Genomic DNA, 15,418 nt, shown 5'->3' on the forward strand with positions numbered 1-15,418 from the left:
TAGCTTTTTCACCATTTTATTGGCAGCAGTTAACGTGTTTTGTTTAAAATATCATATCAGCATTCTTTGCATTTACAAACTGTAGCATAGGAAAATTACAATATTAAAAAAACGCGTTATTATCTCTTACCTTTACTTATAAATGAAGTCCATGCGCCGCTCCGTCTGCAGAAAAGCATCGTCAACTTGCTTGTAGAAGTCTTCCTTATCTTTTTTCAATTTTAAAAGTCTTTCTGTATCAATGGAAATCACTGCCAGTGAAAACAGTCGTCCTTGATCGGTCCCGTTTGGACTGTATGTTTGAGTCTTTTCGATGCCGAGAATGAGCGATCCGCCGATGCTGTTGTAGCCGGAACGGTGACCACCGGCCGGAGCAACTTTGTCGCCTCAGGAACAGTTTGAACGAGATCCTTCTGGGACAAAAAGTTGAGAAGCTGCCCAGGAGATTTACATTCATCCCTCACCGTACCAGCCCGGTGAGATCGGGAAAAAAAATAACTGGATGGCTGCACTTGACTTGCTAACTGTTTACTGTAGCTTGCTATTGCTAATTCTACTATTCTGTATCCGAGTAGTAAGAAGGATCCCTGGGATCAGCGGTGCACCTAGCATGAGGCACCGTCACTGCGTGCCTCACTTAATGTCTCTTCGCAGTCGTTTTATGATTACAATAAACACGTTACAGTTGTTGACACAAACATTATACACATCAGCTAAACTATGGAAATGTAGTTCATATATTAAAAACGTTTTTTTAATAGTGACAGAGATGGCACTATGGTCTCAGTGCATAGCATGCAGCACAGTTGGCATAATCATTGCGCAATCCATAGTGGGCTCAGCTGGTTGTTGTGTCACCGCATGTCTCTTCTTCATATTGGAACGGTTAATGTGATTTTTTTTTTCAGCAATTTATTAAAAAAAAAAGAAACTAAAAATGGTAAAGTTGAGTGGAAAATAACTTTGTAGCAGAAATCACTGAATACATCTAGCCATTTAATTTTTTTTTCATTTTACATTTTTTTCTTTCAATGATGTCAGGTGAGGCCGGGCCTCCCCTAAAAGAGATGACGAAAACTCATATTTACAATAAATTGTCCTTTATTGAGACTTGGCATAGAGGAAAAAAAATGACTGCGAAATGTGATTATTTAAATTCCAACATAAATAACAGCTAGGATGGATATGGGGGAATGACATAATTTCAAAATTATTCTTTGCATTAGATGTGGTTTCATTCCTGGTATTTTATCTGACTTGACCGTATTCATTCATTTTTAAGGACTTTCCCCGGGCTGGTCACCGCTCTCTGCACATTCTGCTCAACGCTGTGTGCACTATCTGTTTGCCCTCTCTGGACAAATTTCCTCCTGGCCACATCAGAAACCGCAGCTCCGGCCCCGGCCCCAATGGCTCCACCAATCATGCCTCCCAAGAACACACCGAGGACCAAACCCAGGACAGCGCCTCCGATGACCACCTTGGGCACCTCTTTTGCTTTTTCCCCCAGTTTCTGCCATACGGGGCTGTCGGCGACCATCTTGGCTCCCGTTTTGGCACCGGAGCCAACTTTCTCCCACACTGGACTCTGCGCCACCTTCTTTGCACCGGCGCCGATTCCTGCTCCGACCTGCATTGAACTTTCGGCGATCAGTTTCGCCCCGCTTTTGGCCCCGGTTCCTACTTTCCCCCACATGGGGCTCTGCGCCACGTTCTTTGCCCCAGCGCCGATCCCAGCGCCGATGACCCTGGAGCGGTCGGCGACAAATCGGGCCCCGGAACCCACTTTTTCCCACACGGGAGCCGCTGCTGTCTTGATTCCAGAACTGACCGCAGCGCCATCCTCTGCCACGAGCTGCCGATCTTTACCCATCGCTTGCGTTGATCCGCTCTCTTCACTTCCGCTCGCCGTTGCTGGGACATTTTGAGCTTTCTTGCCAAGTGATCCCAAAACTGGGTGACTCATTATGCTCTTCGCTCCTTCTCCCAACCACTCAGAGCTACTCGCCAAAAGTTTAGGCAGCATCTTGGCACCAGACTGCATCCTCTCCTGCATGGAGTGGAGAAGCGAAAAGGACGGGCTGGAGAATGTGACGGGAGGAAGGCTCTCGATGTCCACGTTGCTTACACTTATCTCTGCCTCGTCCCTCGTTTCCTCACTGTCACTGTCTTGCACTTCCTCCTCCGCCTCAGCCACCGTCTGCATGCTGGGATAGAGTCCCTGCCGGTTGGGACCAAGAGGTTTGGCTGGTTCTTGTAGTTTTTGACTCCTCCTTTCCCTTTTTATCTCAACCTGCCTCTGCCTCACTCGGTTTTCTGCTTCCTGGAAAGCGGGACTGGAATAATATTGTACTCCGGCCTCCTTCACGGTTTGCTCCACCTTTTCCAGCAGCTCTGCCACGGTCTCCTCATCTTCATATTCCATCACGTGATACCTGTCTCCACATCTCTCCACCAGCTTTAGCAGGTCCGAGGAGCGGCCGGCAATGTAGGACTCCACATCGTCATTCTCCACTTTCCCACTCTCCATCAGCTGATCGACGTACGTGAAGACGACCAGGGTGTGTTTCCGAACGGCATCCGTGCCGAAAACAGACTCGAGGGCACACAGGCCCCGTAACTCCATCTTCGCCGGCTGGTCGGTGGGAACGCACAGGAGGAAAGCGTGCGGCCCGGGGCTCGACAACGCCACGCATGAGGAGATCTGAGCTCGTACCTCATCGGGGGAGCGTTCTGAGTTGAACCAGTCCGGGGTGTCCACCACCGCTACCTGCAGGACGGGGTGAGACGAAGACACAGATGATGATGATGCTGCAAAGTGAGAGTGACGAAACGCACGCATTTGGAAATGTCTTAAAGCACTGACTGTTCTTCCTGCCACAAGCGCCTTCTTCTTTTCACACTCCTGTGTGATGGCCGTGAGGCTGTCCGGCCACGACGCAAACCCGTCGTGGCCCAAGATGGCGTTGCCAACCGTGCTCTTTCCCGCTCCCGATCGCCCGAGTAAGACCAGACGCAGCTCGGGGGATCGGGAGGATGTTAGAGAAGAGGAGGCGGTGGTCGGTAGAGAGAACGACGAGATGGGTGAGCTAAAAGAGACCTCAGGGGAGCCCACGGGGGATCTATTCTCAAAGCTGTGGTGATCTGAAAGGTTGAAGCTGGACTTTAATACGATGATGACAACGAATCTTCTCAGCAACAAAATAAGTTTTATTGCAACTCACGGGTGGTGACGATTTTTTGGGCCAGCTTCTCCTCAGACATCTGGGAAAGTATGGCTCCGTCTGTGGAGGGAGAAGCAGGAAGGATGATACCTGCATTTTCAGTCCTTTAATTTTCTCTTTATTTCTAAACACCACATTTTACCTGGGCTCAGTCTGAATCTTGGGATCAACTTCCCCTGCGCATCTTCACTTTTATCTGAATTTATCTGTTGCTCTGGCAATGGAACTGAACTGAGCACTTGTGAGACTGGACTTGCGTCCTGCCCCTCCGTCACCGCATCTGCTTCCGTTTCCGGTGCTCTGTCGATGCAACGCGCCTCCTCCCCCTCCACTTCCACCGACAGTTCCACCTGTGTCTTGGAAGAGGCTTGTCTTCTTTCTTCTTTTTGAGCTCGAAAACACTCCATGAGTTCCCGCTTTCTTTCGTTCACTCGTTTTTCCAACTCAGCCTCCTGGGGCGTTTTAATGCTGTACATCCCGTTCTCCTGCACCAGGATATCCACCTGTTGCAAACATAAACGATCCCATCGTCAGTAAGTCTCACTTTAGCAGTTTAAGTACCTGTTTGTCGTCAAACAACTACTTTAAAACCACTTTGTGTGTTGGTGCTCCCTGTGAACCATGTCAAAATTTAATTTCCCCTACCGCTCCCATATAATGTTGAAACTCATGGATAAAATGTACAGTTCCAATTTAAGAAATGTAAATTTTTTTTCAAAACAATCTTTTGTTTCTATACTAATAATAGATGATCTTAAGTCAAAGGTACCAAAATGGAATTCACTTTCTGAATCCCATATTTACCCATCACAAATATTTGTTGCCTCACCTTCTTGAGTAGCTCGTAGACCTGTTCCCTGTCCTGTCGCCGGCGATTATTTATGGCATGGTAACGGCCCCCGCAACGCTCAATAAGCCTCCTCAGCCCTGGATGCTCTTTCTGCAAGTATTCCTATTGAGAACACAAGAGGGTAGTTGTACAAAAAGTCAATGTAAAATATTCGAAAATGTAAAATTTTATTTTTGCAGCAGCACGTCAGGAAACAGGCATCCTCATGTAAACATGGCAATTGCAATACGATCCACAGACAGATTATTATTTTTCAATCCGAATACACCTAGGGAGGAGTTTGGCGGTACCTCGGCTGTCAATCCCATCAAATAATCTCCACAGGTCAGCAGCACCAGGGTGTGATCCAGCACGTTCCCCCCAAAAAGCTCTTGTAATTCTGAGGGTACCTGGGCCTCCATCTAGAAAATGAAATTTTTTTTCATTCCCAAGTATTGTCACAACTATTAAACCAGATTATGCAACCTCAACACACAGAGGTGTCACAACCCACCTCTGTGAATTGTCCAACAGGCACCAGCAGCAGAACAGCGTGTAGACTGGGCGCTAGTAGAGTCGTGACTCGCTGCGTCTCTCTCCTGACACTTTCTTCCATGTTGCTGCCATTCCAGTACCACCTGGGAGCCTCCACCAGGGTCACCTTCCTGCCGTCGATGACGCCCTGTCGGAGCTGGCAGCTCCTGGCGGCGCTCTGAGAAACTGGGGAGAGCTGGCTCAGGATGGTGTCTGCGGACGATGTTTTCCCGCATCCGATGTTCCCCAGCAGAACCAGCTTCAGTTCCGGGAGCGAGAACCCGTTACTCATGTCTCCTGATAGTTCGCTCATAGCTGGAAAAAAAGGGGTCAAACATAATATAAGTGTTATTCAATAAGATATGAAGCATATTAAGAGCTTTAACAAAAGGGAAACTTAAAATACAGACTTGGTCAGAATTGGTGGATTGTGCACAAGTTCACACCTCTGGGCTAGAAGGAACTAATTCTGTCTAAATTGTTGAATTGTGATTGTTACAAAGGACCGTTGACTTTCACTTAATTATTAACGCTGTTCCTAATTGCTTTGGCATTGTGATAATAATGATTTAGACGTGTGATTTCAATGGAACTGTTGACATTTCTCACTTCGTCCCCCTGATGTTGAGCTACACCACACCTTGCCGATCCCGTCTGTCTGCATTCTGAAAGTGTGAACTTTCACACTACGCATTTGTCCATAAATGCCAAATTCAATAAGAAAAAGAAACACCACAATAAGTGCTGCGTTGTGTCATACCGATAGCACGGCACTTCACAATGCCTCCAAGCATTCAGCTGCGATATTACCCTTATATGAGGCATTAAATACCATAAGTGTAAAATTAGACGGTAGACGACTCTCCTGTTATCGTTTAAAGTTGACATTAAACTGACAGCTATTTATGAAGACGTAAACACAATAAGCAACGTAAGCTCACAGAAACATCATAAAGAATACAAAAGTTACTGCCGCTTTGATCAAGCTTAGCAAATCAGTGCACTTTCCACTGCATGAGAAAATGTACTTACCCATAGAAGTCATTAAAATTATGCGTTTGTGTGGTTGTTTCCTCGTAGTGCCCTCAGAAACGTTGGCACTGAAAACCCTCTCTGGTCTCAACAGCTTCAGAACATGTTGATTCCAAGCAGTCTAATAAAAGCTGTCAAAGCAGCAAAGATATCAGGGAGTTCCACTCCGGGTTTGAAGACATGTGCATGACCGCACTTATTAGTATTTTGGAGTGCGTAACAGGTTCCTTTGTATGCGGGCTGTGAAGCATTCCTCCATGGGGTGGAGCAGGTGTTCTGGGGCACATATGAACCATTCTCCTTTTAATTTCACCTACCACACCCATAAAATGCGAAAAGTTATGGATAAAATGTACATTTAAGAGGCAATTTTTTTAAACAACTTTTTGTTGTTGTACTTAATAAGCAATCTAAAGTCATCTAAAATTGTTATTGGTATTTACAGCACAGATCGTTAGAATGTGTTGCTCTGGATTTTTGTGCTGCTGTGTTTTCATGACTTTTCATAATCACAGAGATATCTTATATATCATAGAGATATCTTATATCGCTATGGTTATGGAGCTGGTGTCTTGATATACCTGTATACACATTACACAACCAAAAAAAATAATAATACATATTTTAAAATGAAACAGGTTTCCCTGTTTTAAAGTGAATTTCCATAGTTACAGCATACAGGAAGAATATGATGTTCCAGCCTGAATATTTTACTGCTGATGTAATTCTCTAACAAATCCAGATATGCAAAACACATGAGGTGACAGAGGCTCTTCAAAATTACCTTAAAAGGGTTTATTTTGATGACTGGAACAGAGGATTCTGAGTGAAGGTAGGTCTGAGTCAAACCACTGCTAATTAAAGACTCAAGGTCACCTACATCTCTTAGTTAAGCCATGTTTGGGCTTTAAACAATGTCAGCCCTTGTGCAGTTTATCTCGCGAGATGAAGATTTCTTCAAAATGGCCTTTTGCACCTGATTTTACCTTGATTTCATGTAATCTCTTTTTATATTTCCCGGGTGTGTTTGTTGTTTCTTAACGTACACCTCTAACCCTGCAAAAAATTCAAGAAAAACTCATTGTATGTGAAACCTTACTTGGCAGCGCAGCCTCTTCTCACTCTGATCCAAAGTGACAAGTGCACCTGTGACATCACTATCTGCACGCTTCCCTGACGTGGGAGAGATTTAACAGGAGGGAGATAGGAGTGCCTTGAAGGAGCTGATCAGTTGCAAATCAATACACCCTTGTGGAAAATATAAATTGTGGCATGTTAAATCACAAAACAGCCAGCCACACATCTCTGCCCCCCCCCATTTACCCCCAAAATCTCAAAACAAACTAAATTTAAAAACAAGATGGAAATCTTCATATATAGATTATAAATACCTAGTGTACAAAATGTGTTTTAAGGAAAAATGATGACCATCAATTCTTCCAAAGAAGATAAGCAATTGCATGTGTTATCAAATACAGATACGAACAGCTACCATCTCCCTCAAAAATTGGCAGTATTTGTCTATTTCTACTAGATACCAGCTCCTAGATACTACTGTTACAAATCCTCCCTGGGTGGATGTTAGAAAAAAAATATTCATTGAAGAACATCTCTTAATGAATCAAGTTTTGATACTGTATAAATATAAGGTGATCTGTAAGTATGGAGAAGCCTGTGTGTGTGTGTGTGTGTGTGTGTGTGTGTGTGTGTGTGTGTGTGTGTCTGTCTGTGCTTGTAATATAATTTGCATAAACTAAAAAGTCAGCTCCAGCCTCAGCCAAAATAGAAGGGGATCTGTTAAAAAATGATCTCTGCTCAGGACAGCTGCTCCAGGTATTTTTTTTTAAACACCTAATTTTCAGGCAATGCACAGACAGGGAAAGGTGGTTTTGGCCACTGTAGGCATGCTCAAATTAGACAAAAATGATTTAAATTGATGCTTTATTTTAGCATGCAGTGTCTCATCCAAAAAAATCTCTTGGAGCACATCTTTTAACTAAAGAACATAAAAAATTCCAATGAAATATTATATTAAACATAAATGTTCAAAATTAAAACAAAAATATTTGCAGTGTTTGAAACAGTGTTTTTCTAATAGCAAAAATCATACAAATCATCATTATAATGTGCAAATTAGTGTCAATCAGCAAATCAGACTTTTGACTTGTGCAGCCAGCAAAGCTTTTCATAATCCCGGCATCATGTATGCAATGTTTTCCAGGGCAGAAGGCTTTTGAAAGACGAAGATAAAGAGAGTCAGTCAAATAGAAGTGTGAGTGTGTACCAATGTTGTGTAACACTTGCTCTGTCTATCACTTGCCAGCAAGTGCTCTGTGCAGCTCTGCAGCTCCGGGATCTGTGAGGTGAGACACATGAGAGGGGCCAGTGCACAGAGCAGGGAATCCAAGAGCAGAATCAAGCTTTGAGACACACACACCAACTTCTGCAAAGACACACAGGGAGGTTGAGCAGTGGAATTAAACTTCATCCACAGGTCAGTTTGTAGAGAGAATACAGAGGAGACTATGAATCCTTGAAACTGAAACACGGACAAACAAATTCTTGTGAATGTATGTCTGTGTTATGACTTTCCACGATAATACTTATAGCTTAGATCATTCTTTCCCAGTACTTCATCAAAAACCTATAACCTAAGAAGTTAGGTACTTGATTTCTCAAGTTAAAGACATAAGAAGTCACTCATGTCATTTCCACATTGCTTTTTAAGTAGCACGAGGAGATAACTAGATGTTCTTCTACCTGGATCTACTCACGTCTGTCTCCTGAAGATGGTGCCCAATCAAGGAAAGGGACTCCCCTAGCAGGTGTAGATGAGCAGCAGCACGGACAGGATACTGGCGCCTGGATGCAGGACTGATGTCAGACGCCATGGTATGCAGAGTGGAGTCCATTGTTCGAGCGGTGGCTGATTCAAAACTGGGAATGGGTGCGAAGGTGCAAGGACTGTAGAATACTTGTGTGGTGTGCAGATCATCGCAACAGAGCCAGGACTCCCAAACAGAGCTCAGGTTTGCCTGAATATAGGAGAATAGTTAAAAGTCTGTGAAAATGCAGCCTCAGTGCAGCATGGGCTCATGTCTCCTTGAGCCAGCCTCGGGAGGGCACAGGCCAGTGTCTCTCTGAGCTGGTCCCGAGCCCGGATAAATGGAGAGGATTGCGTCAGGAAGGGGATCTGGCGTAAAACTTTTTCCAAAACCAAACATGCAAACGACATCTAATAATCTCATTCTAGATCGGTCGACGCCTGGGTTAACAACGACCGCCATTGGTACCGATGACCTACAGGGTACCAAGTGGAAATTGGGCAACTGTGGGTTGAAGAAGGAGAGGAGGAAGGTGTGTTCTGAAGCAGAGAGAGAAGAGGAAAGGGAAGTGTCTGGGACTGAGAGTAGGCACTTTGAATATTGGGACTATGACAGGAAAAGGTAGAAAGTTGGTTGACATGATGCAGAGAAGGAAGGTGGATATACTGTGTGTCCAGGAGACCAGGTGGAAAGGTAGTAAGGCTAGAATCTTAGGAACAGGCTTTAAGTTGTTCTATCATGGTACTGACAGGAAAAGAAATGGAGTAGGAGTTATCTTGAAGGAGAAGTTTTTTTTAGGAATGTTCCAGAGGTGAAAAGAATGTCAGATAGACTTATGAGTCTGAAACTGGAAATTGAAGGTGTGATGCTCAGTGATGTCAGTGACTATTCCCCGCAGGTGGGATGTGGCTCTAGGTGGCCAGGGAGAGCTTTCAGATGATTGGACAACTACAGGTAATGTTATCAGGGAGACAGGTAGGAGAGTACTTGGTGTATCATCTGAAAGGAAAGTGGGTAAGAAGACTTGGTGGTGGAATTAGGACGTGCAGGAGTATTTACAGAGAAAGCGGTTAGCAAAGAAGAAGCAGGACACTGAGGGGGCTGAAGGAACAGACCAGAGTACAGGGAGATGCAGCGGAAGGTATAGAGGTAGCAAAGGCAAAACAAAGGGCGTACGATGACTTGTATGCTCAGTTGGGACAGTAAGGAGGGAGAGAATCATCTAAACAGAGTGATAAAAATGTACAGGATGTACAGCAGGTCCAGGTGATTAAGGACAGAGAGGGAAGTGAGTGGAAAGGCAGTTGGTCCTGATGATATACCTGTGGAGGTAGCGGTAGATTTTCTGGCTAGATTATTCAACAGGATCTTAGAGTGTTTGAAGATGCCTGAGGAATGGAGAAGAAGTGTAATAATATCCCTTTTTAAGAATAAGGGGGACATGCAGAATTGTGGCAACTGCAGAGGGATAAAGTTGATGAGCCATGCAATGAAGTTATGGGAAAGAGTAGTAGAAACTACACTGAGAGCAGAAGTCAGCAGTTGTGAACAGCAGTATGGCTTCATGCCTAGAAAGAGTACTACAGATGCAGTATTTGCTTTGAGACTGCTAATAGAGAATTACAGAGAAGGCCACAGGGAGTTGCATTGTTTTTCTGTAGACCTAGAAAAAGCATATGACATGGTGCCAAGAGAGGAACTCTGGTATTGCATGAGGAAGTCTGGAGTAGCAGAGAAGTATGTTAGACTCATGCAGGACATATACGCTAGCTGTGAGACGGTGGTCCGGTATGCTGTAGGGGTAACAGAGAAGTTCAAGGTGGAGGTGGGGCTACATCAGGGATCAGTTCTGAGCCCCTTCTTGTTTGCAGTGGTGATGGACAGGCTGACAGATGAGGTTAGACAGGTATCTCCATAAACCATGATGTTTGCAGATGACATTGTGATCTGTAGTGAGAGCAAAGAACAGGTTGAGGAAAATCTAGAGAGGTGGAAGTATGCTCTGGAAAGGAAAGGAATGAAGGTTGGTCGCCGCAAGACAGAGTAGGTGTGAGAATGAGAGGAAGCCCAGTGGAACGGTGAGGCTACAGGGAGTTGAGATCAAGACGTTGGAGGATTTCAGGTACTTGCAGAGCAGCAGAGAGTATGGAAAAGAAGTGAAGAGATGGGTTCAAGCAAATTGGAATGGGTGGAGAAAAGTGTCAGGGGTACTATGCAATACAAGACTATTAGCCAGAATGAAAGGAAAGGTGTACAAGACAGTGCGGAGACTAGCAATGCTGTATGGCCTAGAAACAGTAACAATGATGAAAAGACAGCGGGCAGAGCTAGAGGTCGCAGAGATGAAAATGCTAAGGTTCTCTTTGGGAGTGACCAGGATGGATAGGATCAGGAATAAGTCTATCAGAGGAACAGCACGTTAGATGTTTTGAAGGGAAGGTTAGAGAAGCCAGACTGAGATGGTTTGGCCTTGTACAGAGGAGGGATAGTGAATATATTGGTTGATGGATGCTTGAATTGGAGCTGCCAGGCAGGGGGTCTAGAGGAAGACCAAAGAGAAGATTTATGGACATAGTAAGAGAGGACATGAAGGTAGTTGGTGTGAGAGAGGAGCATACAGAGAATAGGATCAGATGGAGATGGCTGATTCGCTGTGGCGACCCCTGAAGGGAAAAGCCAAAAGGAGAAGAAGAAGAAGTTGAAAAATCCATGAAAATATTGTAGAAAACATTGTCTCAATGACCTGGTCAATGCTGCCCTCTAGTTGGCAAAATATATGCTTTAAGTGAACTACTTGCTTATGATTTCCTTTTTTTTTTTTTTTTGGAAAACCTGAAGTTCTAGTAACTGACATAAAAAGTGATACCAAAACGGATATTCAAGAACATTTCCTTTTCTAGAGCTTTTAGTTTTTAAGAGCACAAGATTTTCTTTGCTTAGTTACATTTGTCGAAATCAGCTTCAACTGTGTTACAATTAGCAGGTAAATCCTTCCATGTTGAATCAAAAACAATGCTTTCTTTTAACTCAAAAATGTAAATGAATTCTAAAATCAGATTGGTTGACACATGAGAGTTCATTTTAATTTTCTGGGATAAATAAATGTCTTCCTATGTTGCACAAATATTTCCCAAAATCTCAGTTTCAAAATGTGACCGTAACTTCAGGGCAAACAGGAGGAGGTCTAAGTGTTTGACAACAGAAACTTGCTTTATCGTGCAAATGTTGGAGAAGAAAACTTGTCAAACATTTAGCGCAGCTTTAAATCCCTAATATCAATACTCAAAATATACTTTCCTCTCATTATCTCACCTCTTCCCCTCCTCCTCTCTCTCCGTGTTGGCCTAGGGACAAACAGTCAGGGAGGAGGGACTCCTCCTGGCAAAGTAAAGCCTCTGCTCCACCTGCAATGGGTCACATGTATTAACAAGTCCATGTTTCCATGGCTGTTGACTTGTTTGTTTGGTTTTAAAGTATTAATCAGTGAAGCAGAGCCACCTGCTCTGCTCCACCTGCAATATGTCACATGTATTAACAAGTCTGTGTTTCCAAGACTTTTGGCTTGTTTATTTAGTTTTAAAGTATTAATCTGTGGAACTGTTACAGCCACTTTAAAGACAAAGCTTTGACATTATCAAACCTCCTGTATGTACATTTCGAGGGGTATGCAGGAATGTCTTACTATATAGTTGTCCCTCCATGATTCCCTGAAAGTGTGTAAAAGAGCAACAATTAAAATAACATATTACAGTTCCTGACCATTTACAATGGCATTACTTTAGCAAAGAGTCAGTAAATTACACAACTAATCTGACAAATTATTGACTTAATGCATGCACTGCATTTCACAAATTATGGCTCATAGTTTTCTTGTCCAATACAAATGCTACATTTACTCCTATCTTTCGAGCAAATCTTCATTTCAGTATTTCAGCAAGTTGAATATTACATGCTGTGAAGCGCTCTGTAAACTGTAAGCATGAGATGTTTTGAGCAAACATTTTTGTGTGTGTTCTTGTAGCATGTACTGCAAAGTTTGACTGTACACCTTACAGTGACCCGAGATTATTATCTGCTTTGTCTGGCACATAATCTAAGCATAATTTGCAATCGCAACCATAAACCAGTTGAGTAGCCATGAAGATCAAAATCCAAATGTATCAACCTTTCCTCTTTCTACACGATCTGCTGACAACGCAAAATGCACATATTTTAGACTTTACCAGGACATAGATTTTATTTGATCCAGCTGTAAGTGCAGCGTAGTTGGCATTTATGGCAAACGAGAGAGGGGGGGGAGAGTTTAAAAAATACAAATAAAAGTGAAAGGGCTAAAATCCACCTTGCTTTATATTGAGCCGGGCTTCACTTCCGGTCTTAATTAAGGGGTTCTCTGTGTTTAGCTAGCATAGCGCGCATGCTAACAGTATAGCGCTCAGGGCCCGTTAACTAATCATTTACTCAAGTACTTTCAACTCGCTCTGAAAACTTAATGTGTTAACCGTGATGTCAAAAATTTAGGAAACATTGCTGACCTGAAAGTAGGTTGGAAAAAAAAGGAAAGCGGTGTCTGTGTGCCGCCCGGTGTGAAGGTCAAAGTCCGTCACTTACGTGCTAGGACACGGTGTCCGGTGGAACAATACACCCGAGATATAAAAATAAATGAAACATATGTTTGTGTTTTTTTTCTAAGTTTCAAAGTTTATCACGGAGCTACTACTATTGAAGACAGCACACAAACACCCGGATTTAAAAAAATTAAATACAAAAAATAAAAAGCTTACTAACTTCCAGTGAGAGGAGTAACAGCTGCTTACTGAAGCTTCTACCCGTCCATCTGCAGAATTGGGCGGGGGGGGGGAGCATTAAATAAAAATATTATGATAAAAAATCGTGTAATTTATCTGCGATTTTTGCTGTACACTTCATCTTGTTTTTATTTTTGAGATGCACTCGACTTCCCCTAGTTTGTTTGGGTATCTTTCACATCAAGCAGATATTCATTATTTTATTTCTTGATTTGATTTTGCTCCTGTATTCTTTAGATTTGAATAAAATACTCAAAAGTGACCGAGGAGAGGCTCTTCCATTTTTCGTTGTTTTACAGTGTAATTCATATGAACTTGTATTTATGTATTGTTTTGTATTGTACCACTTGTATTTATATTTCAATGAGTTGAAATTTCGATTTAGAGAGAAGAGAAAAACGTTTTCCAGACCTTTGTGTGAGCTTGTGCCACAGTTTATGTTGTAAAGGAATAAAAAAAAAACACAAAAATTAGTAGAACAAAATGCATGCAAAGCAAAGGAGTGCCTTCTTTCCAGTGGCCAGCAGAGAGCGCCTCTCCTTCAAATAGATACCTGGTCATGTCGAACTGCATGGAAGATATCCTTAAGCAGGCCAAACTTGAGAAAGCACAATAAGACTTCACAAACTGATGATAAATTGATGATTTCATGAATCTTTAATTCATTTTAATCAATTATGTTATTCCATTCCAGCATGGGGGGGTAACATAACTTTTGACAAGATGTGTGGTTGTGTACTAAGAGGGATCCTTGACAAATCAGTTTGATGTGAAAAAGCAAAACTTGGCTTGCCCACTGCACACCTGTCTAACCAAGATTACCATTTAACACCTTTCTGATCGGCCAGAACCGGAACACCGAATGTGAAGCGGACCTTGCAGTCCAGCTTCCATGCCCCTCGTCTTGGCTGCTGTTAGTCGATTCGGAGCAAATCCCTGCAGCAATGGTCCAAAACGCAGTGGAAAGACAGCTGAATACTAATTCAGGTGGATGTGAAAAAAGTAACGAAATAGTTGCTTTGATGGTTTGTGGTCTAAATACTTGATAGCACATTTGCATGTTTGAATTTCCTGTGAAAATGATGCTCGAACCCAAAAGAACAATAATTATCATAAAAAAAAAACATTTGCATTGAATTCTGGTGCATTCCAGTTCGATGAGATGCTCGATGAGAAGAATCACCTCCTTGAAATTTACCCTGTCTTAACACTTGTTGATGCTGAGTGTCAAATCAAGTCAGGTCACGGATGAATTTCTCACAAAAGACAGTGCAAAACAAAACTGTAACTTGTTGATCAGTTTTGAGCTTGTGACTTGTTATGTGTACCTCATGCAAAGCTCAGCTGCATTTAAACATATATTTGAATATACACGTGTGTGCTTGTAGATATATCGTAAGACACATATGACACAATTTTCTAAAGGAGAAACAAGAGAAAGAGTTGTCGGTAAATTCTAGACACAATCCAGTTGCAAATGCTACTTTACACAATGCCATTTGAACAGAGTTACTGATCCAAAGTTGACTCAATTACGCCAGTTTTCTATCATTTGGAAACCAAAACAGAGAGCTTTAGGTTTACCAAAGCCGCAGAATCTTCTCTGCCCGGTCTTTTGAGTTGACAGTTCCTGTATCGTCCGCGGCACACACCTTATATTGCACTGATTAAGGTTACTTGGGTTTATATTGACTTGAGTATTGGTTTGGCACAGTAACACAACCATATCTCTCAATATTAAGATAAGATGTACTTTATTGATCCCCATAAGGGAAGTTCTTTTGTCAAAGCAACGCAGCAATTACAGTATCAATAAATAGGGGTATAGATATAAATAGAGAGACAATTAAAAAAATTACAAAAGACATTACATAATATGTCCAATATCCTGGCTTCTGGAATGTACTGAGTCATGAATAGTTTGCCCCTCCTCTGGTCCTGCCTCACACTGCCAAAGTTGCCCCATCATGTTTAGCTGTGACTCACTTCGAAACTTCCTTACTCACAAGCCCCACAGTCTACCACGAAGCAGTTCCCAGCCTTCCCTAAAAGCGCTGCATCATGTTAACTCCAAGTCCCTCCCTTCCTTTCAAGCAGAAGTTGCTGCATCATGTTAGACCGGGGTTCGGTGACACACAGATTTCCTGTTTTCATGCGGTCGGTGGG

General features: G+C 42.8%; 2 protein-coding genes across 2 annotated transcripts; both read right to left on the minus strand.

Annotated features, from left to right (window-relative positions):
- Nucleotides 1-1,083: 1,083 nt before the first annotated feature.
- Nucleotides 1,084-5,817, minus strand: LOC147228808 (uncharacterized). The gene is made up of 8 exons (XM_086157046.1): nucleotides 5,620-5,817; nucleotides 4,568-4,902; nucleotides 4,365-4,475; nucleotides 4,054-4,176; nucleotides 3,367-3,727; nucleotides 3,225-3,284; nucleotides 2,867-3,144; nucleotides 1,084-2,770 (listed from the first exon to the last, which is right to left on the minus strand). Exons 1-8 carry the CDS (start codon nucleotides 5,630-5,632, stop codon nucleotides 1,268-1,270), a joined length of 2,784 nt encoding a protein of 927 aa, XP_086013172.1. The 5' UTR covers nucleotides 5,633-5,817; the 3' UTR covers nucleotides 1,084-1,267.
- Nucleotides 5,818-7,578: 1,761 nt separating this feature from the next.
- On the minus strand, nucleotides 7,579-14,585 carry hmgxb4b (HMG box domain containing 4b). The gene is given in 7 exon segments (XM_086156179.1): nucleotides 7,579-8,062; nucleotides 8,394-8,654; nucleotides 11,757-11,848; nucleotides 12,127-12,151; nucleotides 12,980-13,050; nucleotides 14,075-14,472; nucleotides 14,581-14,585. Coding segments are annotated over 7 exon segments (1,035 nt in total). The 3' UTR covers nucleotides 7,579-7,879.
- Nucleotides 14,586-15,418: the final 833 nt, after the last annotated feature.

The sequence above is a fragment of the Fistularia commersonii genome, chromosome 12, assembly GCF_037954325.1.
Source record: "Fistularia commersonii isolate RoL2024-O1a breed Wild chromosome 12, RoL_Fcom_v1.0, whole genome shotgun sequence".
NCBI lineage: Eukaryota > Metazoa > Chordata > Actinopteri > Syngnathiformes > Fistulariidae > Fistularia > Fistularia commersonii.

Excerpts from the sequence above, each read along its gene's own strand:
- LOC147228808 (XM_086157046.1), bottom strand. Across the intron at positions 4,177-4,364 it reads TGATGGGATTGACAGCCGAG|GAATACTTGCAGAAAGAGCA; the intron begins GTACCGCCAAAC and ends TGTTCTCAATAG. Across the intron at positions 3,285-3,366 it reads AAGATTCAGACTGAGCCCAG|ACGGAGCCATACTTTCCCAG; the intron begins GTAAAATGTGGT and ends CTCCCTCCACAG.